General features: G+C 38.9%; 1 protein-coding gene across 1 annotated transcript in view; it reads right to left on the bottom strand.

Annotated features, from left to right (window-relative positions):
* Positions 1 to 27,894, bottom strand: part of LOC106060275 (uncharacterized) — a 295,644-nt gene that overhangs the window by 38,610 nt on the left and 229,140 nt on the right. Inside the window, exon 6 of the mRNA XM_056012021.1 lies at positions 8,096 to 8,200. Within this exon, the coding sequence (XP_055867996.1) occupies positions 8,096 to 8,200 (105 nt within the window). The remainder of the gene's footprint in view (positions 1 to 8,095; positions 8,201 to 27,894) is intronic.

Here is a 27,894-nt window from a genome sequence, read left to right as displayed (position 1 = left end):
ACCCATTCCATGCTCTAAAAGCACTAGGGAAGAAGGAGTATTTGTACAAATTTGTCCTAGCATATGGGATGAGGTATGTACCTTTATCTCTGTGTCTTTCAGAGTATTTTTTATTAAATTTTGTTTTTGTATTTGAAGATTATGGTTCAGTGTTTTATGTATAATTGCTACTTTACTTTTGAGTCTTCTGTCCAGAAGGCTTTCTAAATTTAGAGATTTTACTAAAGGTGTTACTCTAGTTAAGTGTGAATATTTGTTTGTTATGATTATAATTACTTCCATAGACCGTACTGTTTAAAAGACAATTTAATGTTGTTAATTTTTTAGTTTTACTGTGTATTTTTATGAAGTTAATAATATACTTTTACACCAATTCAACAGATATTATTTAATTTTGGACATTCAAGGTAATTCTCTATTTTTGTAAGAGTTTTGTTTAAAGATATTTTTATAAAAAACTTTCTATGATTGGTTGAGACGTTTTCATTTTCCCTTTTGGAGATTATCTAGTACTCATAGACTTAAATATATTATATCTAGACTGGAAACGGGAAACAAAATCTTATCCGCGATTGATCGATTCACAGACCTATATATATATATAGATTTTTATGTACGTAACTCTTTTTCAAGCTCTAAGGGAAGTCGCCCCAATCAATCTTTTCTGTCTTAGAAAAGTAGTTATCTTTAGTTTTCAAAGTTTAAAAATAATGCGAAATCATTTCTTGGATTTTCTTTAGAATGGGCTTTTAATCACAGAACTAGATATTCACGCATATATATAAACCACAGCCATTTCCTGTTAGTTTCCATTGAGATAATGTTTCAAAAATCCTAGATTTGAAATAATTCATGTCTGTTCATTTTAATCATCTTATGTACATTTAGATTGATTACCTAGATCTAAAAATTACAAAATAATAATTATGAGACGAGAGCACTCTTATTTTTTGATGTTCAATTACTAGATCTAGATCTAACATTTAAATTGTATATTACATAGGTTAGGGTTGAAAAAAACAACAACACAAATTTACACCTTATAACTACTTTACAAACCACGGCCTTGTTTCAACTTTTAAAGAAAATGTTCACGACATTTGTTGTAGATTTACAAGATTCACATGTCCAGTCTAGATATAATATATATAAGTCTAAGCTAACAATATTTAAATGTTATCTATTATTAAATTCATATACAGATATAGATGTAGAGATAGATATAGATTAAAATATACATGGAGGCGCAGTGGCTGAGTGGTTAAGCACTTTGCTTCCGAACCGGGCTTATGGGTTCAAAACTCGACGAAGAATGGGGTTTTGAATTTAGGGATCTTTAGGGCGCCTCTGTCCATCTAGCTCTAATGGGTACCTGACATTAGTTGTTGTGCTGACCACATGTTGACTGTAGGCCACAGACCCAGACGACCTTTACATCATCTGCCCTCAAAAGGTGAGCTAACTAACTACTTACTATATAAATAGTTATATATATATATATATTGAATTTTTATTTTTTTGTTACGTTACTATCTAGAAGTAGGTCAAAATGGTAGAAAGAATAAAACTTTCGAAGAAGTCTATCATAAAAGGTCGCGGCCGAAGCAAAATATGTTTGTTTGTTTTACATGTTTCGGATGTTCCTTCATAGTTGAAGATAGTTTACTTCCTAGTCCTAACCTCCCGCAGGACGACGGGGGATGGGAGCGGGCAGGGTTTGAACCCCGGACCATTGATAAATTCAAACGACAGTCCAGCGCGCAAACCGCACGACCAGGCAGCCATCCAATAGATCTAGATGTATCTGTAAATATATTTTTCTACGTCGCACAACCATGTGGGACACCACGCACGCATGCTGATTCTCTAACCCTCCTCTCGCCCGCACCCGCGCTTTCCTCTCTCTCCAGGCATGCGCAGACAGTCTTTTTCCCCAAAACGAACCCATCACTAAATAGCGGCGTATGCTACGCCGCGGGTCGGCTTGTATATATTACAACTTTGAGTAGTGCTTGCGTTCTTCTTGACGAAATGTCTGGATGTACTACACTAGTCAACACACCCAATCATCAGTGTGCAAGAACAAAACAGGGCCAGTCACGTAACTTCAACCAGACTCGGGTGTTTAAAATGATTTATGGCGAACATTCATTTCTTTCTCTACCTCTCCCCCCCCCCCCAATCCTTTCTTTTCTCCCCCTCTCTCTTTCTCCCCATCTCTCCACCTCTACCCCCTTTCTCCACTTCTCTCCCTCCCCTTTATATCTCTCTCTCAAATCATCTGCTTCATCAAGCCCGCCCCCCCCCCACCCCGTCCTGACACTCCAAGAATATTATAAAATCAGTTCACTCCCCTTCTTGTGTGTTCAAACATGTATGTGTGTTTGCTGATCTACATGTGTGTGTGTGTGTGTGTTGAGTGTTGTACTAAACTATAGATTCCATTGTTGAGACTAGCATGATTGTTTGAGGTTGACGTTAATGCGGCTCTTCGTTTTGTTTCGGTTGTTAGTTTTCTTGGCCCGTGACATGTTTTGTCAATACAATGGTGGTGTGTTTTTTTTGTCCCCTAGCTCGAGGGTTTACGTAACAGGTTCACACTGACTCCTGATCTTAAAGTTGTCTTCAGAAATTAGATATTAGCGACCTACCACTGTACTATCCACTATACTATCTACTGTAGTATCTACTGTACTATCCACTATACTATCTACTGTAGTATCTACTGTACTATCCACTATACTATCTATTGTATTATCCGATGTATTATCTACTGTACTATCTATTGTACTATCCACTATACTATCTATTGTATTATCCGATGTATTATCTACTGTACTATCTATTGTACTATCTATTGTACTATCCACTATACTATCTATTGTATTATCCGATGTATTATCTACTGTACTATCTATTGTACTATCCATTATACTATCTATTGTACTATCTATTGTACTATCCACTATACTAACTATTGTACTATCTATTGTACTATCCACTATACTATCTACTGTAGTATCTACTGTAGTATCTGCTATACTACCGCTGTACTATGCACTGTACTATCTACTATACTATCTACTGTAGTATCTACTGTAGTATCTGCTATACTACCGCTGTACTATGCACTGTACTATCTACAATACTATCTACTGTAGTTTCTACTGTAGTATCTGCTGTACTACCGCTGTACTCTCCACTGCACTATCCACCCAGATGGCTATTCCGCTAAAGGCTGGAACTAAAGGTTGGAGCCAAAGCTTGACTCGTGAAACCATTCAGTTAGAACAAATGGTCGGGATTGAAGGAAAGACTCTTCGCACTAGCTTCTGTCCAGTGGCGTAACTAGGTTATATGATACCCCCTTGCGGCCCGCACCATCCGAACATTGCTAGCACTGCTTCTGTTTGAAGGTTACTGAGTGGTCATATATTCAGATGTCGCCCATGGGCCATCGTCATATAATGTACGCGCAAGGTTCTCATAAATTATATTAACAAGATGTTTAGTTACATATTAGCTTGGCGAAGCTACGATACATTTCCTATAGTGCTAAAGATAGCCACATAAATATTCCCATTGCACTAAAAATAGCCAGTTATGATATGAATGGGTTTCTCGGTCCTCGTAAGATATTAGAGAATTAAAAATATTCAATGAAACTAGTTTTGCGTCTTGCCCTACTGCATGCATGCATGTTTATCGTTTTTCATATTATTGACGTTGCAATGGGTTTTAAAATGGGTGTTCAATCTTTCCATTATTTCAATCTGAGGATTAAAATGGGTAACATACGATAGTTGGGGGAAAAGTAAAGGCGGCTGGACGTTGTGCTCTCCACCTTGCGATGTATAAGGCAGATGATGTAAAGGTCATCTGTTTCTAAGGCCGACAGTGAACGATGGTGACATGTGGTCAGCACAACGACTAACAGACAACCCCCCCCCCCAAATAATGTTAGTTACCAAATAGAGTTGTGTGAATTAACGGGGCGTATTAAAAAATTAAAAATACCGAAATAAAAAAAAAGAAAAGGCAGCCCTCACCAAGATTCGAGCCCGAGACAGCTGGGTTCAGAAGCTAAGCTCTTTACCACTCAGCCACCACTTTCCCCCTATGACAGCAGTTCTCAACCTTTTAAGCTCGGCTACCCATTTTTACAATCCCCGACTTTTCCGCGAACCACCCACACCCACACCACACAGCAATAGAATAATAGACAAAAACAATCCATATTTTCGATGGTCTTAGGCGACCCCTAGCAAATCGTCAATCGACCCCCCAAGGAGTTCGCGATTCACAGGTTGAGAACCCCTGCCCTATGAGATATAGAAAAGATAGACAGATAGATAGATAGATGATAGATAGATAGATAGATAAATAGATAGATAGATACAGACAGACAGACAGACAGACAGACAGACAGACAGATAGATAGATAGATAGATAGATAGATAGATAGATAGATAGATAGATAGATAGATAGATAGATAGATAGATAGATATAAACCTTTAGTCGATCGACTCTGAATCAAGAATAGATATATTCTTGTTAAAGTTAAAGAGGATGATTAAATACAGAAAACTGGAAGGAATCCTCCAACACCGACGTCTAGATCAGAAGACATCCTGTCAGGTTAGAGCAGGAGATGGAAGCTCACGGCTAATCCGCAGCACCGAGCATCAAAAGCAAGATGTTCAGCGTGAGCTCACAGGTGTGTTAAATCCATCACACCCGCAACACCAACCTGTAGATCTCTCTCGCCCCCTTACCCGCATTCACATCTCCTCCCCCCCCTCCCCCCGCAGCAGCCACAGCGCCTGATAATTAATTCAGCAGTTTAGAAAACATAATTAGCTCAACTAAGCCAGAGTCCAAAAGCTCATCTCTGAGCAACTTCTACATCACTCCTCGAATGCCAGTTGCTCTAAGTCTTTTTTTTTTCTACTGTCTGTTGTTTAATGCTCATTTGTTGTTTTTTTAAAGCTTTTTGTTTTTTCTGCCCTTGTTTCTTTATCTCCCTTGAAGATCGATTTCCTTAGAGCTGGAAAAATAAAAAAGGATTTGACGGAGTCATCCATTCTTTTCAGTTCAATTAGTAAAACCTTTCCTATTGTCTTTTCACCGCAGGAAATTAATTTTTGGCCGAGATGAACCTAAAGGGGACGCAAAAAATGGGGCGGGGGAGTGGGGCACCTCTCAAGATTTGTCGACCGTCTTTCACCATTCCTCTTTGTCTTTAGCCTTGGATAGATCCTCTTTTCATGTCAGGCCTGTCTATTCTTTTATGTTGTCTTCCCATCGCTTTCTCTGTCTGCCTCTTCTTCTTGGTACTGAAGGAAGGTCTTTGAGCCCTGAAGACCTTGTAATATGGCCATAGAGTTTTTTAATTTGCGGTTTTTACAGTAGTTAGCAGGTCGTCGTTGGGGGTCCAATCGATGTCATAACCCAGTCTCTAGTCTCGTCGTTCGTGATGCGGTCTTTGAATGACACAGGATCTTTTGTAAAGGCGTTCAAACTGACGATGTGTGCACATTTTAAGACCTGAACACTGTGCCTGGGGACAGATAGGACTGGAGAGCCTTGTCCTTGTAGAGTAACGTATCCCTTTCAGACCTTGCGATCTACAAGCCAATGGTGTTTAGTTCATTTGTTTCTAATGTCACCGAGGGTGTCATGTGGTCATCTCAACGACCTACCGCCTTGACTTTCCCCCAACTTAAGTCAGGTACCCATTAGAGCTGGTTGGACGCCGGGGCGTCCTAAATATCCCGGAATTGAAAATCTCATTCTTCACTGAGGTTTGAGCCCTGGACCTCTCGGTTCGGAAACCAAGCGCTTTAACACTCAACCCCCCACGTCCTTAGTTGCGCGCATATTCATAGTCTCCGCCCCTCCCCACCTCATTTTTGTGTCAACGGTGAGTGATAACATTTACCATATATCACTCACTACGTCTAATATTTGGATCCGAATCTATTTCTTAGCAAGTCTTTTAGCTGCTGAGCTGTAAGCTCTTTTGTAGTCTGCGTCAAGGACAAATAGTGAGCTGTTATTCCCAGCTACTTGGCACTGCTATACGGGCACTGCTATACGGGCACTGCTACACGGGCACTGCTATACGGGCACTGCTACACGGGCCGTGTTTTTTTTTAAATACTATCCGGAGCTTTGTCTTAAAAACTAAATATTAGGCAACAAAGTTCAAGGTCATCAGCAAAGTTCAAGGCCATTAGTAAACATAAAAAAAAGTTCAAGGTCATCCACAAAATTAGCGTTATGGGGAAGGGTATAAAGAGGTTGTGATAACAAGCTCTTTTGTATTTCCCCCCCCCTCTCAAACCAGAATTTGGACAAAACTTTGCGATCGATATTTTCAACTTGATTAACCCATCTCCTCCACGGGGAGGACAGATTTTTTAGATAATGATGCTCTCAGCATTGTCACAATGTATCATTTTTTTTATTGCTCTTATAAAACCGGAAATGAGCAGTTTTTTAAAAATTATATTGTTACAATCAAGTCTAGCCTGTTTTAAATTATACATGTTTAAAAATTGTCTTAAAACAAGCAAAGTAAAAAAAAAAAAGGGGGAAGAACTCCGCCCTTAAAACTATATCTATTAATAATGAAAAAATTATTTCCCTTATTTGATATCCAAAAAATATAAATTACCTATAATACTAAATGAATATTTTTGTTTATTGATTCGTGTTTTGTTACGTACAATAAATAGTTGTGAAGTGGAAAATATCAACTTATTGATTCTTGTGTTGTCAGGTAAGAAAAATAATTGTAAAAAATTTCAGCTTGATCCGAGATTGGGTGTGGGAGAAATAACGTGTACAAACTTTTACCAGACAGACAGAGTGAGTTGATATAAGCTTTGTAAAAAAAAAGTTTGTTAATAGATCTAAATAATAAATAAATAGAGAGATAGATGCATTCACTTCACCACAAGACTGATATCTTTGTACTGCGCTCTGATTTCAAAGCAGCAGTTGTGTTTGCCTCGAAGAGATCAATCACAGTAATCTGCCCCTTGTTAACCTTTTGATTCACATCCGGTTCAAATTTAAAAGACATCCCCTTGAATCAATGACAGATCGAGCGGGAATAGGAAGAGAAAGCGGTATTGGTCAATGTGGGGGATATTAGGAAGCCTGGTGGGAAAAGTTAAGGACATAACAAGAGGAATAGGAAGAAGTATTTTAAATAAATAGCCAAAATTAAACTTCAGCGGATAAACCAAAATTAAAAAAGAAGCTGTACATAGATTTTTAAAATTTTTTTGGTTAAAATTCCCCCACGGGCTAAGGCAGTGTTTCCCAAACTTATTTCCTTAACGGAACATTCCGCACATTCTCAGTATTTAGCGGAACACTTTGCTTATTTTGTTTTAGATAGATAAATTCACGTGGTATTAGTTAATTATTCCAGTAGTTTGTGGAACACCTATTCAAGCCTTGCGGAGCCTTGTGTTTACGCGAAACACAGTTTTTGAAACACTAAATAAATAAATTATGGCTTTTATATAGCGCTACTTTCATGCTTAAAGCATGCTCAGAGCGCTTTGGTCCAATCTCAGTTGTGGACCAGTGGGGGAGGGGGTATCTAGGAGTAGGTTTTTCCATGCTGCCTTTAGGTGCTTAGTAAACACAACTCTGCCCGAGGCGGGTGTCGAGCCTCGAGCCCCCAAGCCAAGCCAAGTTCAAGCGCACTTAGCCTCTCGACCACGCTTCCGACTATGCTAACACTATGCTAAGGATTAACAGAAGTGGATTGATGCAAGATCAATCGTTTTAGAAGGCCTAAACACTGACCCGTGACGTCTCAACCTGTGGGCAGTTTAGACCAATAGCTTATGTTGCGACATCGACTGCCCCATAGATCCCAAGGGAGTACTTTAGTTTTTTAATTCAAGTGTTTAAATACTTCTACAATTATTTCGTCTGAAATATAAAGATGGGTGGAGCTTTCAATAGTTTTGAGTGCCGCGTTTAAGCTACAAAGTGTTTCCTTTTGTGAGAGTGCTTATGCACATTATTTTATTCACAATTCAAAAAACAGCCACAAATGATTGTTATTACCTGGCTCATCGTGGCTCCAGAACCAACCAATGTAAACGCCGTGGTTACCATATCCGGTGTTTCTGTGCCACTTGGTAATCCATACTTGAACTCACCGCCTTGCACCTGCAGGACAAACACAAAATCGATGGATTAACAGACCGTCGTGTTGAGTTTCATTTCAGCAAACATTTGCACTACAAGGATTAGCCGCCATTCTTACATTCAATGGATTATTTTAACAAGCATTTTAGTTATTTTTTTTTAAACACGTGTTTTACATATTAGGAATGTTTCTTCAGATTTGAAGATTACTAAATTCTAGCTTTAACCTTACGGAGGGTAGCGAGAGATAGCGGTGGGCAGGGTTTAAACCCGATACCATTGAGACTATCGAATGAAAGTCCAGAGCGCATAACACCTTACCAGGCAAACATAAAATATAATAAAAAAAATATAACATTTTTTAAATTTTAAAATTTCTTTTTATTATAGTAATATTATTAATAATCTTTTGTCACTTTATAATTAGGTCAAGGTAAAGATCGTTTACACAATAAAAATAAACAATGACAATTCAAGAAAGCAAGAGATTTTTTCTCATAAGTACTAAAAATAACCAAGAGAACTAAAAATAGAGTTCGAATTTATTTCTTGTATGTTGGAGTAGCTAATTTTTCAGAGGATATAAATACAGAGGTGAATCTTTCAATACGTTATAAGCTTCATATTCTGCGAACTTATTATATTTTATTTTAAGTTGTATTCTGTTATCGTAGTATGTGTTCAATTTTTTTAGTTATATCAACTTGAGGATTTAAATTGTTTTATTTTATACACAGGATTTCTGTTATTTTTTCTCCTAAGCAAGACTCTCCGGCGATTAGATTGAACATTGGATTTATTATTTGTATCTAAGTACTGAAAATACCAATTGTGTGTAGAGACGCACTGTAGGTGACTGCTAGTGAACGCGCAATTATGACGATATTAATTCAAGGCGAGACTGTAGATTAGACATAGCTAAACACAGTTGGGGGCTAAACTTTCATTGTAGTAACATCTTCAACATCATACTGACTGAGACTAGACTGCTCCCGTGCTGAATTAAATGTTCATATTTTTGAACTAAGCCCTGTTGACTTGGTCTATCGAGAGTTGCCTCAGTATTGTGTATAACTTGATCTGTAAGTCTGTCAATATGAATTCAACCAAAGTAATACTACGCTCAAGCAACCTTCTGATCAACACAAACTCTACAGACCCAGAGTAGACATATTACAGAGGTATTATACTATTACAGAGGTATTATACTATTACAGAGGTATTATACTATTACAGAGGTATTATACTATTACAGAGGTATTATATTATTACAGAGGTATTATACTATTACAGAGGTATATCTCTGGCAATGGCAATCTGAGCATTAAAAATATTTATAGAATCTTAAATGCTACTGGTAAAATCATTGGCAAAAAACAAACCCCATTTGGGCAGTTGTTTGAGACAAACATCTATAAAAAAGCTTACAAGATCCTCGAAATAAAGAATCACCCTTTGTGTCAGGATTTTGTGATTTGACCATCACAAAAGAGATACAAGACACCGATGGCAAAGTCAAACAGACACAAACACTCTTTTGTTCCCCTGGCAATCAAATCATTAAATAAGAACAATCTGGTATAAACTTTGTCACATGTAAATTATGAGTGAGTCTGGTGTGAATGTACACTTTGGTTTCTTATAGTTATAATGTTTTTTGTTTGGTGTAATGCACAAATTGTAAGACAAATTTCCATACGGATAATAAAGATTATTATTATTATTATAGTATTACCCACCTAATTCCGTCGCTACCCCTCCTTACATTTCGGACCACCGAGAATACGCATTACGAGATTAAATTGGATTTATTACAAAAATTGACAAAAATCAAATCAAATGGAGTCTTTGGGAAGAGTATGAAGCAGGGCATTAGTGATGTGGCTCGCTTAACTTGAGGCGGAACATTACATGACCCCCCCCCCACCCCAACTCCCAATGCGGGAGAAAAGCGGGGCATTACAGGGGGAAAAAATCGACCACAATGGTACTGAGTATTGGTAGCTTCGTTATGGACTGAAAGGAAATGTGTTCAGGGACCGGATAGGGCCCGCAGGACGTGGCTAAACAACACTGATCTATTGATTTACTGAGCTGCTAAATATGTCAATTTAAGACAATACAGGGCTATAATTATCTAAAAAATAACACTGATTAATAGTTCAAGGTATAAAAAGTTAATTGTTTTTAATTTTAAAAATAAAATAATCAAAACAAAATAAAAATGCGTAAATAATTATCGGCTTGGTATTAGAATTAAAAAGCTCTTGATTACAAAAAGATTTCCGAATCGTCGACAGAGAGAAATATATCGGACAATACATGTTGCAAGCACGCAAACACACAACATAAACATACACACTCAAAATATAAACACACACACACACGCACACATATTAGAACCAACAGATACTCAAATGTAAGCGCACTCACACACACACACACGATATAAACACATACACACACAATATAAACACACAACGCTTCAGCTTTTAAACAAATATAAACGATGCTCTCCGGTGATGTATTAGCTCTACGGGCCCCACGGCGAAACTAGAAACCCGCCGTCCTGTTCCGTACCCTGCTTGAAAGAGAATGTCCATCATTTCTTTCTTGAACCCTCTCATGTCAAGACAAGTTGTGCAGCATAAACCATTAGGGCTCTGATAAATATAAACAACGTGTTAAGATCTAAATCCAACAACCAGGGAATCAAGAGCTCAATCCCCATCCCCACCTCAATGAGTTAAAAGCTCAAGCCCTGTCAAAAATGAGTTAAAAGCTCACGTCCTATCAACAATGAGCTAAGATCTTAAGTCCTATCACCAATTGAGATAAGAGCTCAATCCCCACCCCAATGAGTTAAGATCTCACGGCCTATCACCAGTGTGTTAGGACCTTAAGCCTTATCACTTTACATCTAAAAGCATTTGACTGTTTAACTCTCTCCCTCCCATCACGTTGTTTCAGCCAATTTGTTTCACTAAAGAGAATTGCCTATCACCCACTTGGCCGAACATGAAAGAGTTAAACCTGAAAACTTTAAAGTCATTTAATTCTCTAAGTAGAATGTCGAGTAACATCAAAACACTCCCACCATTTCCATGGCTAATATTACTCTGTCTGTCTGTCTGTCTGTCTGCTCCATTTATTTAGTTTTTTTTTCGTCCGCCGTCTGCTACAGTTCTCCAGTGGCCTATGTCTCCCTCCTGAAATAAGGACCCGCCAAACCAACTGGCATAGACTATCTATGTCCTCCCTCCCAGGTCCTGCTGTTACAGAAAACCACTTTCTATCCATTTAGTCCCCTCCACCCCCACCCCATCCCCCAATCTTAGTATGTCACCCCCCCCCCCAAACCTCTCAGCACCCCACCCGATCAACCTTCCACCCTAGGAGTCTTACAGTAGAATATTCTGGATCAAGTCTGCTGACCCAGCCAGTAAGGAAGTCACCAGGCGACATAATTTCCTTTTATCTTGATTTCACTTCACATCCACCTCCCCCCCCCTCTTCATCTCTCTGGCGATACTTTCGAGACCCCCCACCCCGGCTGCCACTTTCCCGTTCCCCAGGCCAATTAGATTTATTAGATTCAGGTCTAGTACTTAAGTCCAGTTACAGACCAGAGCTGGTGGAACCAGAGTCTACATCCAACTTATTTCTTAAGCTCATGCTCTGAGATTGGAATTAAGATTTCAGTAACTCGAATGATTTGAGTGAATTAATGGATTCAAGAATTCAATAATCCAATAAATTAATAATACAATGCATCCAATGATTCAATGAATCTAATGATTCAATTCATCCAACGTTTCAACTATCCCATGATTCAATGCATCAAATCATTAACTCATCCGATGATTCAATGCATCCAATTATTCAATTCATCCAATTATTCAATTCATCCAATCATTCAATTCATCCAATGAGTCATCCTTAACTCTTCCTCTCCGAGCTGACGCTACCAACGTTGATTTGACCCAATTAAATTTAATTAATATTTGGTTTTATAAACTCTAATTTGTATTATATAAAATGAGCACGCATTCTCCTATAATTCTATACCTAATATTGGCTAATGTAATATTTCTTGATAACAAAAAAGTTATTGAACTTTAATAACATGGTAGTGAAACACAACTTAACGTAATCATCTTCTTCTTTGAAGTAACGTCTGTATCGTATAAGATAAGATAACTGAGCAAAATGAATAATATCCATCGGAACGTGGGCAAAAATTACGGAGAGAAAGAGTTCAAATCCCCGTTATCCTTAGAATCCCCCACACTGCACCACTCGGCCATCACCATGCCATGAAAGTAAATATTTACTTACGACTTTCGCTCCCAACCAGAGAAAAACATTAACGCCGCCTTTGCACCAAACTCTTTCTGGTGTTCTACTCTAACCAAATCTAAGAGACAGCACTAAGGATTTCACACTTGTGCTGTAACTTCTCTATGTCAGTGGGGGTAAACTGAAACTTGAGCTAGTCAGTTAAACGTAACTTGATGACACTTTACAAATGTTACCAAAAAAAAACACTTCCCAGTACAAAGACTTTTACACTATTCAGTCGCGGTGCAGTGGAATGTCTTGCTATGTTTCTTGTCAGTCATTTAACAGTAAATTGGTACCTGGCTATAAAGTTATCATATATCCACCATGAATCCCCTGCCCCATAACCGTTGCGCACAAGACTTGCTTTTCAACAGCCTGGGCAACTCGAGCCTAATTTTATTTTCATGTCACGCATGGGCTGGATCCGTTCGCGCGCGGAAAAAAAAAAAAAAGCCAACTCTGAACTCCCGTCAAAGATAAATAGACACAATCCACTTGCAAGAGGCACAGAAGTCAGAGCCACGAGGATACAATGGACCCTGGCAAGCTTTCAACTATCTCCGAGTCCAAGACGATTTCTGTATTCATACGCCGTCGTCACATTTGTAATGTATATCCTTCCGCGTGAATAGTTCCATTAGGAACAGTAATATCTAAAGAGACATAAGTCGCAGGGATGTAATGGATTAAGCAGTATTAGTTTAAAGACTTGTTTACTTTGCACTTTGTTCGTTCTGGATACTGAAGAAGTAGGCATCGAAGTGAAATTACTTGGAGAACAGGCATGGACAAAGAGGCTTTGTAAGATTCCATGGATTGCAGAGACGATTCCTGAATTGCTCAAAAAGAGGTTATTGTTAAGAAGAATATAACATGAGTTTTGTAACACTGAAGTCCCTACTGGACAAAAAAAAATATAGAAACGGAAAAGTGGTTTGAATGCTGGGACAAGTCGCAAGAAGCCCGCGGAGTCTGGGAGCGCATGAGGCGCCCTGACCGCACTTCCCCGAGGTGGAGGCTGTCCAGGCCTGAGCAAGCTATTATAGCACAGTGCAACACAGGTCACTGTCCTGTTGGCTCATATTTCTCACGGCTATGGCCAAATTTCGATTCACGGTGCCCCCGCTGCGGGAAAGAAGAGGAAACCGTGCCTCATATTCTGTTTGACTGCCCCAGACCTGCTGATCTCCGCCTCGACAGGTCTGGGAAACCAAAAATTCTCGACCTGTATGGCGACATTTATGCACTACGCAAAACAGCAGGACTTCCGTCCAGGGCTTTTGCAAGAGAGGATTTGAGCCTCTCAATGCCCCAATCATATGGCCTGGCCAGTGGTATATATAATCCTTACAATCTAATCCATCCCAGTGGCGCTACAGCCCATGGATGGCGCTACAGCCCATGGAGGACGCTGGCCTGCTTCAGCACATCCTACTATTCAGATCTCTCTTGAGCTTTACATCTCCATGCCCGAACTTGATGTACATCTGTCTCTACATCGCCAATCCACCGTATCCGGGGTCTGCCTTCGGGACGCCTGCCTTTTGTATTTTTCCGATATACAATTTTTGCTCTTCTGTGCTCTGACATTTTTTCAAGGAGACCAGCCAAGACTATATCAACTGTCTGTCTGTTTGTGCGTCTGGTACAAATATTGTGCACGTTATTTCTCCCTCTTCCTATTCTCGGATCAAGTTGAAACTTTGCATAATTATTCATTGTCCCTAACAAACCATGAGTGAATAAAAAAATTATTTACCAATTAATTAGGTCTCATGGGAAATGTGAACTTATTAATAACAAATGCAAATGCATTCTCGAACAAGTAAAATATTTTTAAAAATATTTTTAAAAAAAAAGGCTTATCTAAAGGGGAAGAACTATATCTATGAATAGTATACAATCTATTTACCTTATTTGATATCAAACAAAATAATTCATACCAATAATTAGTTAAACTAATTTAGTATTTTTGTTAATTTCCAAATTATTGTTTAAATTATTAATCTGATCGGAGAATGCGTGAGGGAGAAATAGCGTTAACAATTATTTAAGGGGACTAAACCCAAAAAATTTAGCCATGTATGTGAATACTGAAGTGTTAGTTTCCCTTGTTACTATTATTAAACAAATGCGTCTTGTCTATCTCAATGTATAATTGTGCAAAGTATCAGCTTGTTCCGAGAATGAGTGTGGGAGAAATAACATGTACACACTTTTTACCAGACAGAGTTGATATAAGCTTTGTAAAAACAAAATATAAAAAAAAAATGATGAAAACAAGCTAGATGAAGAATGTATTCTTTTTACCAAAACTTGTTTAAAGTCCATAAATTCTTTTTTTTACTAATGTATAATTAATATTAACACTACGGAGCTATCACATGCACAGAGCCTGTTTTGCTCCTTTGTAACGAGATGATTGTGTTTACCGGCAAGAATCATTTGTCAAAGAGATCACTTACTTCACGTTTGAACAGCACCTCGACATTCCAACACTGTAGACTGTAGAACAAGAATGTGGCGAGCAAGAGTGCAAACTTACACCCAGGTCTTTAGATCTACACACAACTTTCACATGCTTGTTCCAGGCGTAACTCAATCCACAGACTATCCACGCTTTGGGTCCAAGCAGTTTTCTGTCAAGGGCTCACATCTTCTAGCGACTGACTGGATTCCCCCTCTCCCCCACAAATACACCCCCACCCCCACAAACACACGCACACCAGTTAAGGATCACAAGGTATTTCGCTATACCGCTTACCTTTTTTTTAATATGTTCTCTCCTTCCTTTCTTAACGTCGCTAGAAGTCGCAGGATTGTCATGTGATCACAGTTCAATCAAAGGGAAGGTTATTATAATCCCATTAGTACTGAAAGCGTGTGTGGGTGTGGGTGGGGGGAAGGAGTGACGGTGTGTAAAAGTGCGAGTGTGGAGGTGAATAGTGTCAACATAGAGACCAATGGACCGTAAGCCTAATTTTTTTCCCCCTTCTATTAGGCCGACAAAGCATTAGGTTGGGGCTTTAAAAAAAGTCATGCATAAATTCATATATATATCGCAACATAGTTGGCTGGTCTTACTTGATTACGCTTTGCGAATCACCCAATAATAGAATTTTTTGTTTCTATTTGTAATGATGAAGATTTTCCGGCCGGATAGCAACCTTTGTTCGAAGCAGATGTTATCTCAGGGCAGGATAGTACTTAGTAATTTCACTAAATCTAAAGAGATCCCTTTATTTTGTCATTCGAACGGTACTAATGAAACGTTGTGCCGAAATCCCGCCAGAGGAGAGGGGAGGGGGGTAGCTGAAGTGTGTTGCCATAATTACTTAAAAACTACATATATCTGAACATGTCACTCAGACAAGTGAAAAGAAAGTCACCCTCGGTCAATGTACTGACCACCCGTCACTTGTCACCCTCTGCAACTGCCTCGGAGTTTAGTGAACTACCTTAAACCAAAACCAGTGACTCATCTGGGCGCATCCATTACCTTTCGAGACAAAAGGAGCCATATATATATATATATATATATATATATATATATATATATATATATATATTATATATATATATATATATATTATGAGAGAGAGAGAGAGAGAGAGAGAGAGAGAGAGAGAGAGAGAGAAGAATATAAAAGAGAAGCACACGTATAAAAATTTCTACTAGATCTTTGAGTAACATTAAATTTTGATATGATTTGATATGTGCATCTATATCGTGCATCTATATTGTTATTGTACAGTAGTTACGCTGAGGTTGTCAATTGTAGTCAAACTGAATTTCCATTTGATTAGTTCAATAAAGTTATCTTATCTTATCTTAAAGTGGAAGGTTTAACAGAATATTTTCCCTTTCACGCATGCTCTCTCTCCTCTCTCTGTCTCTCTCTCTCACAAAGTTCAATTCTCTCTAACTAATTATCTTTCAGTTTCCCTGTCTCCTTCTCTCTTCTCCAATTCTCACTTTCCTTCGTTCTCTTTCTTCTTTCCTTTCTCTTTTATTCTCTCCGTCTCTCGATTCTCTTTTATCTCTAGCTTTCATGCTCTCTTCTTCCACTTTCATTCTCTCTCTCTACTTCATCCTTTCTCTCAATCATAGTTTAGCAATTTCACACCCTCCAAACGCCCATCTGAACCAACCCTTAAGAAAGAAGAAGAGGGAGATAATGGAAGCCTGCAGTGAAGACTTGGTTCGTGACAGACGGACATTCATTGGGTCAAGACAAATAGTCCAATCCACGAAACGAACTATTCCTATCCGTCTCCCTCACTTAGGACACACTCATGGGAGTATGTGTCTTTAAAAAACTGTTCTGACACTCTGCCCTCAACCCAAATCTTATTCCAAAAAGCAAATAAAAAAAAACACAAAAGAAAAAAAAACATAGACACAATCGCCCCGCTTTGATTGGATCAATTTGAAAGTAACCATATAATGTCCTCTAAACACTAGAGAGTTTCCCTCTGGTCTATTTCTGTTTTCTCCACCACGAAGAGTTTCTTCTACAAACGTTTAAGAGGGATCACAAAAGGGAAGTAATTGTCTGATAAGCCCAACAAAGACAACAACAGGATTGCTGGAGTTTCTCTGATTCAATAAACAAAGCGAATGTTTTCTTAAACTGACCTTTAGCCGCCATTTTTTTTTAAATCTTGAACTAAACATGTAGCTATTGAAAATTTAAAGACATAAAACTACAACGAAACAACGGTGTTTTTTTTTTTTTTTATAAAGGGAGATAACTATTTATAGCGTAGTGGTCTAAAAACGCCTCAAAATACAACGAGAATCTCATCATCAATAAATATTGCAAAATTAAGCTATATTAGAAATTGCGGCATTAATAACATATTCACGTTTGACTAGAGTCACACCATTAGTTTAATCGCTTTGTTTAGAGACACTTCAGAACAGAAGACTTACAAAGTAAAGTAGCAATATCTTATATAAAGTAGAATGTATGGAGTATGTATTCATGTTTGTATATATGCCCCACATAGAAATCAAAACTGTTCGACCAATATTGATAAAACTTGGTATAAATGTTCCTTAGATCATTGCAGTGAAATTAGTGTATAATATCCATCTCACAACCGGGGGGGGGGGGGGGGGGGGGGCTAAAATAATATTAGAAAAAAACTAAATATATCTTTATTAAAGAATGAAACTTTTAACAGATCGGGTAAACCCATTTTCACAGTATTTTATATTTGATATGCATATGTCGGCTGAACGGGTAAACCCATTTTCACACTCTACTTTTATTTTCAGGATAAAATTTTAAAAATGTGAAGGGAACATTTGCCATGTTTGACATAGATCTAGATCTAAATCCAATCCACTAAATCAGTAATACCCAGACTAAGGTGGGTCATATCGTGACCTCCGTGACGAAGGCGCCGGTCATATCCAGTGTTAGACATTTAGTATTTTTAGTTTGTATAAAGACGCACCATAATTGACGGATTTTGAACGCGACTAGTGACATTATGACTTAGTGGGTTAGAGGCTACTTAAGAGACATAAAATCAGTTGGTGATAGGATTTCATAAGGGTAGGACGTACTTATTGACTGAGACATCGACTGTGGCCCTTTCATTGGATTAAACCTTTCATCCGAACTGTTCAGCGGTGTTTGGACTCGTCTCCTTACTTGTTAAAACAAGATGTTGTCTGTTTGCTTGTTGGTTCATCACATTGAAATACACCCGCACAAGAAAACCCAGACATCTCTAGAGTAATCTGTCGTAATCAGGCAGGCATCAATTAACTACAAGACAGACAGGCAACATCACACCGGCTAGTAATACACAAAACACTGAATCATAACTTGTAAATGCATATCAGTTTTCACATAGAATACTTAGAAAGACACAAAGTAAAAGAATTATAATTTCATAGTGCTAGGTCAAAAAAAAAAGCAAACTGTTACAAGTTCTTCACCGGTGTCATTAGAGCATGGAACGGGTTGCCTGAATCAGCCTGGACAAACAATGACTTAGCGGAGCTGAAGTCTCTATTTAATATGCACGACTAAAGATTAAATCATGAACGTCTGTAATTTATAAGATAAAATATATTTGACTAAGCCCTAACTATTTAATAACATATATTTGACTAAGCCCTAACTATTTAATCTTATCATATACAATACAGAAGTTACTTCAAAAAAAGAAGATGACTGCGTCATGCATATAGCCATGCATGTTAACTAATGACTTAAATTCTGTAAAGTCACTGGTTTTCCTGGCTAGCTCAGGCAACCCATTCCATGCTCTAATAGCGCTAGGGAAGAAGTAAATTTGTACAAATTTGTCCTAGCATATGGAACGAGGAGTGTGCCTTTATCTTTGTGTCTTTCTGAGTATTTTATTAGATTTTGTAGAGTTAGGTTTGTAATATTCATATAGAGTCCACTACAGCCAACGCTGTTCATACATGTTATATTTGAGTTATGTTTCCTTTGTCCTAAGTAGTCATGTGCCCTTTGTTGTGCAGCACAGGCAGTTCTTCCCAAGATGGCGTCGTAAGATACTTACATTAAATCTATACGACCCAATTTCTACATTTGTTGTTTAATGTTTCAATTCTAATCAACATGGTGGCAGCGCTGGCACTAATCAACATACGCTGAAATACATAGGGCCCTCAAAATCAAATGTAGACACTTCAGTGTCAAAACAATGTCGCCATAACGAACGTGGCATGAAAATGACCGTGAAGTCAAAACTGTGCCGCCAAAGAGTCCAACAAAAAGTCCAGCCATTACACCAATCGAATTCCGAACAGTTTGCAATTGGGCTTACAGTTAAGAGTTGAGATTCGGGAAAAGGAAGGGGGAGGGGAGGAAGGGATGTCCGATGTTTTAACGGTGGAACAAGCTTTCCTAAATTGGTTTTCGTTTAGAGATTACATGCGGGAATATTCATGAGGGTTTGGAGTCCCTGTGTGAATGTGAGTCTGATCTGTGATGGCAAAGATGGAGAAAGGAGAGGTGGGGGGGGGTGACCAAAGCAGCAGCCAAACACACAAGCATGACGGTGAACTCAGTCAAACACTATTGCGCTCGCTACTTGCTACATGTTAATTTGCATCCCACAGCCACACCAACAGCCTCAGGGGTTCTCAACTAGTGGTAAAAGATGAAAGGGTCCATCAGTGGCGTTTGAATGGTGACGAATGCGTAGCACGTTCAGAAAGCACACACAAGACCCCCAAGAAAAGAACTAAACTTGAATCTACTGAATATCTCTTACGGCAATGGTCTTTACCTGCGTAGCCTCGCAAGGGGACCTGCGTAGCTCCTCAAAGATAACTGCGAAACTTTTCAAGGAGACCTGCGCAGCTTTTTAGTAAAACCCGCGTAACCTCTTAATAAGACTTGGAGACCGCTTTCAAATCAAATGAGTCATGAGCCAACAGACTACGTGCAATGCAGATTGGTTTGGTGTTAGAGGCGGTTAGATTATTTTGTAACTCATTCTGGTCAGTGAAACAGAGAGCAGTTTTTCTTTTTATCTTGCTATCAGGGTCGTGTTTACACTTGAAACGGGCCCTAAGCTATTAGAGATACTTGGGTCCATTTATAAATCCAGAAATAATATGTCAGTGCTAAATATTTACTGCGGGCCCTAAGCTTGTGTTCATCTTCACCTATCCCTTAGTCTGTCGGACCATTGGGGCATCACACAAGATTTGTCATCCGTTTTTCTCCATTCCTGTCTTTTGCCTTGGATAGAACCTCTTTCAATGGCAGGCCCGTCCATTTTTTTTATGTTGACTTCCCATCGTTCTCTCTATCTACCTCTTCTTTTTTTTCCTGGTACTGTTCCCTGAAGGAAGGTCTTTGCTGACCCTGAAGACCTTGTAATATGGCCATAGAGCTTTAGTTTCAGTTTTTCTACACTAGTAAGTAGGTCATCGTGGGGTCCAATCTTTGTAGTAACCCTGACTCTAATCTCAGGGTTTGCGATGCGGTCTTTAAATGTGATACCCAGGATCCTTCTGTAGGATCTCAATTTCATTGCTAGTATCCTACTCTCAGTATCTAGCTCTGCAGTCAGGGTCCAGGGAGCATATCAGTCTGACTTTGATTGTGATGCCTTTATGTAAATCCGGTCCTGCATGCTATGGATGATAGAGTTTTACTCTTGGAGTAGAGTTTTTTTGTTTTTTATTGTGGTGTTTCTGTGATCGGAAATATTGAAGTTATAATTATTATTATTATTATTATTATTATTGTTCCATTACCAATAGTATGATTGTGGTGGCCAAGTGGTAGAGCGCTTGACTCTCGAACCGAGGGTTATCGAGTTCGAATCTCGTAAAGACTTTGACTTTGACTCCAATGGGTACCTGACGTTAGTTGGGGAAAGTAAAGTGGATGGTTGTTGTGTTGGCCACATGACACCCTCGTTAACCATCGGCCACAGGAACAGATGAACTTTACATCATCTGCCCTACAGATCGCAAGGTCTGAAAGGGGAACTTGACTTTTTTTTTACCACTATAAAAAAAATCAGTCAAAATTCTCCAAAGGTTATAAAGTTTGAATCAGAATAAAGTTTATTCATCAACCAGCCAGAAAATCGCTGATCTCTTTTGAACATCATGATGTTTAAATGTAAGCAGTTATTTCTATATAAAAAAAAAGACATACAGTGTTTAAACATCTCGTCCATAAATAGAAATAATAGTCTGCTGACTCAATGTGATCAAATTCTCAGTATTACTCGGCATATCACTGTGTTTACGGATCTTCAGATAGAGTTTTATTCTGCACAAGATTACGTTTCATCCTGCGGGCCACACTTCACACAATATTGATGAGAATATTATCCTTAAAAAAAACTCAACAACTGCCATTTGAAAAGGAAAAAAAAACAACCTAACATGTCCAGTTAATGAACCAATGGATTTTTTGCTTTCTAATTTTAGAATTCCTGGCTGCTTGTTGTAAATCTCTCTGATCCGACAGTCAGGACATGTTGGTGATTCGTTAGAGGTTTTGAGGGTTAGAGGTTTTGTAGAGGTTTTGAGGGTTAGAGGTTTTGAGGGTTAGAGGTTTTGAGGCAGTCTTGTTGTAGCGTTATTATGGAAAAGGCTCTGGTGGTAGTGTCATTATGGTAAGGCTGTTATACTAGTATCAAATTGAAAGTGTCATTGTGGTAGTGTCATAAACAGTGATCTTATAGAGTAGTGTCATTATGGAAGTGTCTTGTGGTGGTATCATTATGGTAGCATCTTTATGGTAATGTCAATGTGATAGTGTCATTATGGTAGTGTCAATAATAATAATAATAATAATAATATGGCTTGTGTTCGAGTACGAAGCTTAATGAGGAATGCAGTATTTCCCGTGGCTACGCAGCCCCAGCTGTGACCTATATATTTTGCCACATAACCATTGTCCACCGGTGGTCGATCAAGATTTTCTCTTCGTCGTCTACGTCTGTCACCGGCAATATGGTAATGTCATTGTGATAGTGTCATAACAATAATGTCATTGTGACTGTCATAACAGTAATGTCATTGAGACAGTGTCATAACAGTGATGTCATTGAGACAGTGCCATAACAGTAATGTCATTGTGACAGTGTCATAACAGTAATGTCATTGAGACTGTGTCATAACAGTAATGTAATTGTGACAGTGTCATAACAAATATGTCATTGAGACAGTGTCATAACAGTGATGTCATTGTGACAGTGTCATAACAGTAATGTCATTGTGACAGTGCCATAACAGTAATGTCATTGTGACAGTGCCATAACAGTAATGTCATTGTTATCTTTTTGGCAGTGATTTTTGTATTTAATCTGGTGGTGTCAAATGAATGATACATACATACTCCACGACATACCCTGTACTTGTCATCATTTTAAAGAGGACCAAAAAAAAATAGATTACGACCCAAAAAGAAAACGTTCACACTGCCAAATACATTGTCCACCAACGTTTCAAGCCGGTGAGACCATCTAGCCCCCCAGGCTCGTTCCATTCTGAGAGAGGCGCGAGGCAGCAGAAGAGAAAAATCGCCTGGCGAGAAATAGACTCATTAGATCATTTCCAACCCTGGTCCTCCACTCACTGCCACGCCCCCTCACATTCCCCCCCCCCGGCTGCATCCGATGACCTTCTACCCCTCTCTCCCCTTTCCGCCCCCCCCCCCGGCGAAGATCGTTTCGTACGAGATTGAAGGCATGAGACCGAGTGGAAAGAGTTAAAGGGAAAGAGAAAAGGTCGGACGTCCCGGACAAAACCCCCCTCATTTCCTCCCCAGCCCCCCCCCTCCTGAGCCCCGGTGCCAGTAAAAGGCAAACAGAGGGACAGCAGAACATCAAGGCACTTTATAATGGTCTGTAATTAACTGGTTGCAATGACATGGGTCATGTGGGGGAGAGAATCCTACAGGCGTGTGGGTGTCGCCTCGGTAACACAAGAGTTACATTATTACAGTCACAGATATTTCGTGACGCCTGGGGGCACCACGTGACTTTTATTGTTGTTGAATAAAGACAGAAAAGAATAGGTAGATTAAAGGAAAGCCTACACCAGTGGGTCTCACCCCTTATGTTTCTGGGATAATTCTACACCAGTGGGTCTCAGTCCTTTTTTCTGGATAATTCTACACCAGTGGGTCTCAGTCCTTAAGTTTCTAAGAAAAGTTTACACTAGTGGGTCTCAGCCCTTATGTTTCTAGGAAAATTCTACACCAGTGGGTCTCAGTCCTTATGTTTCTAGGAAAATTCTACACCAGTGGGTCTCAGTCCTTATGTTTCTAGGACATTCTACACCAGTGGGTCTCAGTCCTTATGTTTCTAGGAAAATTCTACACCAGTGGGTCTCAGCCCTTATGTTTCTAGGAAAATTCTACACCAGTGGGTCTCAGCCCTTATGCTTCTAGGAAAATTCTACACCAGTGGGTCTCAGTCCTTAAGTTTCTAGGAAAATTCTAGGAAAATTCTACACTAGTGGTTCTCAGCCCTTATGTTTCTAGGAAAATTCTTCACCAGTGGGTCTAAGCCCTTATGTCAAAACGTTTACATCGCCAAAAACAAACAGTACAAAGTTTCATGGTCTCACGTTTCTGGTTTTTAACTTTTGAGATATAAACATGACAGACGGATGGACGGACAGAAAATTAAAGAAAGAGCTGCTTTTTCCAATGGGAGCAGCAAAAATATGAACAATATATCGTTTGTATTATTATTATTTTACAATACGTTTAAAAACGATTTCAATAATTGCATATTTGTTACCTAAAATCAAATAATTAGAAAATCATCCACTTGGTTGCAGTGTATTTGAAAATAAAAAAAAACAAAAAAAAAAACACCCAAAAATGTCAAGATGACATGACCCCATTGTCCAGAGGTCTGTTGAAATTATTTCCTGGTGACATTTAATTAAAGGGATGAAGTTGGATTCTCTTTTTTTTTTAGATTGGGTTTATTAATCTAGCTCTATTGTTTTGTTTTTTTGTTTTTTCTCGTTTTTTTTTTGGTCTTTGAACAATTGTTTTGGCTTGTTCTCAATGTGGGCGGGGCTTTAAAACCTCCCGGCCAGCGAGTGTCTATTTGTGCGTGTGTGGGTGTGTAAGTGTGTGTGTGTGTATTGACAAGCGTGAGGCGTTGAAAAACGTTCGAGCCGGCACGAGAGAACATGCACCCGAAATGCTCGGTGAAAAATATCGATGACGACACACAATTTCTGGGCTCTCAAGAGGTCGTTTATTATTTATATAGCAAATATACGCTGTCCCGCGGAGCGTGAAGCAAAAGACCAGAAAGTTTTCTCCCCGGACATTGCGCAATCCACTCTCTCCCCCTCCCCCCCCCCCCTTCCCATCCATACAGTCCACGATTTAAGGGGTCAGCTTAGGACAACACTTAAATTGAAAGTACAGCTCACTGACCCAATGGTTGATGGGGCGACAAAAAAGATCTCGGTTTGTCAGAAATGTCACGGATCTAACAATAACAACAGCAATAATGATAATAATAATAATAATGTGGAAATGTGGGCGAGTCGATTGAACACATTATGGCAGGATGTCCAGCCCTATCAGAATCAGCCTACCTAGGTCGCCATAACCAAGTTGCAAAGTTAATACACCAACACTTGGCTTTGACGTACAAATTGATCGGTAAGGACACTCCCCCTTATTATAAATACTCTCCGCAAGAGGTTCTTGAGTCTACTGATTATCTGCTGTACTGGGATAGGCCTATTCTGACCGACAAAACGGTAGATTTCAATCGCCCGGATCTGCTGTTCATCGATAAAAAAGAAAAAACCGCTACCATTATCGATATCGCTGTACCACTGTCTCATAATTTAAGAAAAACTGAGATAGAAAAACAAAGAAAATATGGGAACCTAGGCTTGGAGATTAAGCGTCTATGGAAATTGTCCAAAATAACAATATACCCCATTGTTATATCAACCGAGGGGATAATAACAACTGACCTCACAGACACCTTCAAGGCCCTTAACATTCCTAGGAACATCTTCGTTGCCTGTCAGAGGGCGGTACTGCTGCAGACCTGCCACATCACCAGAAAATTCCTCAGTGGAAACTGTTAAAGGGACTACGATGAATTTTGTTTCTCTTTAGCGAAACTCGACCCTGGCAGCGCCAGAGAATGACTACTCGTTCATTTCTAACATAATAATAATAAGAAGAAGAAGAAGAAGAAGAAGAAGAAGACACCTTCAAGGCCCTTAACATTCCTAGGAACATCCTCGTTCCTGTCAGAGGGCGGTACTCCTGCAGACCTGCCAGAAAATTCATCAGTGGAAACTGTTAAAAGGACTACGATGGATTTTGTTTCTCTTTAGCGAAACTCGACCCTGGAAGCGCCAGAGAATGAATACTCGTTCATTTCTAACATAATAATGATAATAATAATAATAATAAATATCAAATGGACAGATACCGACCTACATGACATTCACAGACTCACGAGGAAATTATTAACCAAATTTCGATGTTTACACCCCAAGTCCTCCACCATAAGGCTATACCTGCCCCGGAAGCAGGGGCGTAACTAGGGATTTGGGGGCCCGGGGGGGATTGACCTCTTTGGGGGCCCCTTGCATTTTGACATTCGACATATGACATGACATAATGTACGCAAAAATATATAAGCCTCAAATCAAATTGGTTCAGTATATCAGTAAACTTAACAAAAAGTAATCATCAAGACTCTTTTAATGAATAATACCGTTGTTTATTAGTTAAATAATGCACAAGTGACAAATCTAAATTGATATCGCTTCACGTCCTGCATTCTGTGCAGCAAAGACATCTATAACATCAACTACATCGATACTTTCTAGTATTTGTGACTTCACTGACATTAAAACCATGATAAGCCTTTCTTGTGTCATTGTGCTCCTGAGATACTTTTGGATGAGCTTGAGCTTTGAGAATGATCTCTCACATGACGTAATGGAAGTGGCCTGAGTTAGCGGTATTCGTGGGAGGTTGCAAAGTTTGAGCACACGTAATTCCCATATGAAGCTTGTTTCCTCAATATGTCTATTGGTGATTGTATTACTATTTGTTGATGAAAAGTGCTCGTGCATCAATGACATCATTGAAAAAGCGATTTTCCATTTATTTCATCATACAAACAGGAAAAGTAGCACAGTTTGTCACAAGCGTGTCTTCTAACAGGTGTCTTGGTTCAAGAAGAAACCCAAAGGTATCCATTTTCTTTCCAGCCTTTGGAATCTGCCCTTCATCTCCATATGAAATCTGTCCAGCACTTCTATCGCAACACGTTTGAATTGCAGTTCTATTGACAGTCCTACATTAGAACTCAACTTCCCATCAAGTCTTTTCTTTCATATGGTTGTTTTGATTACAGGAAATCCATAGTATTGACTACCTTCTTTTGCTTTTTCGATGGATTGGGTTTTTGTCAGTTTCTCATCATTTTGCAGAAAGCATGAAAGGGTACTAATTTCTTTAGCAGTTTCCCGTATATGCAGTCCAGACTTTTGTAGTTTCTTCCGAACTACATTAATTGGGCACAGGAGCTTTGACCAGAATTCAAGATAGGCAAAAAAATCGTAATTTTCCACTGCATGAAGAAGATTCTGTGCTAATATTATATGGCATTACGTCATTGTTGGTTGTTTATGTTTTGTGCGAAAGCAAAAGGATTCAGAGTATACAAAAGTGGGAAAGATCCATATCTCGTTATGCTCGAGTATAGAAATACTCCGATAAGTGGACTGCCGTATTCACCATCACAACTGCTGACGAGTAGAAGACTCAGGGAATCATTCCAACTGATCACAAACTTCTGAAACCATTGGTAGCTGAAAATGCAGAGACATTACTCAACGAACGACAGATGAAAAGCAAAGTGAAATACAATGCAAAAGCAAGACTACCTAAAGATTATTCTGTCGGAGAGTTCGTCTAGGTCAAACATGGCAGAAAGCAGTTGTCATAAAAAAAAATTCAGCACCCAGATCTTACATCATAAAGACAAACAATGGAATAAAATACAGAAGAAATCAACGCTTTTTAAATAAGAGTTTCGATGAAGACATCTCTGGGTACTATGATACCGATGAAGACAATGAACTGCAAACTGTTGCTACAAACGAAACAGACAGTTATAGACCAACGTCTAGAGAACTTGTTCAGTCAAGACAACCAGAAGTGGACGAATTGTTAAAGTTCCTAGTAGACAGTGCCGGTCGCAGTGGGCGCCGCGCTTTCATAGGCCCCGCGCTAATTCCAAGTGTACATTATTAAATTAAACAATTATAACGTATATAAAATAACAGGGTTTTCTCGACCTCCTGGTTTTTCAGGGCCTCCAGGAAATCTCATGAAAAGGCAAAATATACGATAAAGTCCTGAACTTTTTTTGAATTTATTCAAATCTCCTGAAGAATAGACGAAATTGACGTTTTGGGGTGCCAATAATTAAAAAGTGGCATTGCGAGCTTTCATTTGATAAAAATTTATTGCAAAGACGAAAGTAGGCCTATTTTCTAATTCAAAAAATAATAATTTTGACATTATGCTTATCCCTACCCAGACTAGGCCCCTCGCGATCCGTTTCGCATAGGGCCCCGCAAATGCTAGGGCCGGCCCTGCTAGCAGATATCACTATTAAGAACTTTAAAAGGAAGGGTGTGATAATAACTTCAATAGGACGGATGTATTAATATTATATGATATTACCTCATTATTTTTTGTTTATGTTTTGTGCGAAAGCAAAAGGATTAGATCATTAGATGTAAATAAAAAGAGAGAGTTTCCATTGGATTGAGGAAAGATGAATAAAGGGGTAATAACTCGAGTGTGAAGTTTAATTCTGAAATTATAG

This window comes from Biomphalaria glabrata, chromosome 15, assembly GCF_947242115.1.
Source record: "Biomphalaria glabrata chromosome 15, xgBioGlab47.1, whole genome shotgun sequence".
Taxonomy (NCBI): domain Eukaryota; kingdom Metazoa; phylum Mollusca; class Gastropoda; family Planorbidae; genus Biomphalaria; species Biomphalaria glabrata.
The sequence above is the reverse complement of the archived record's forward strand: the minus strand, read 5'-3'. Positions and strand labels throughout refer to the sequence as shown.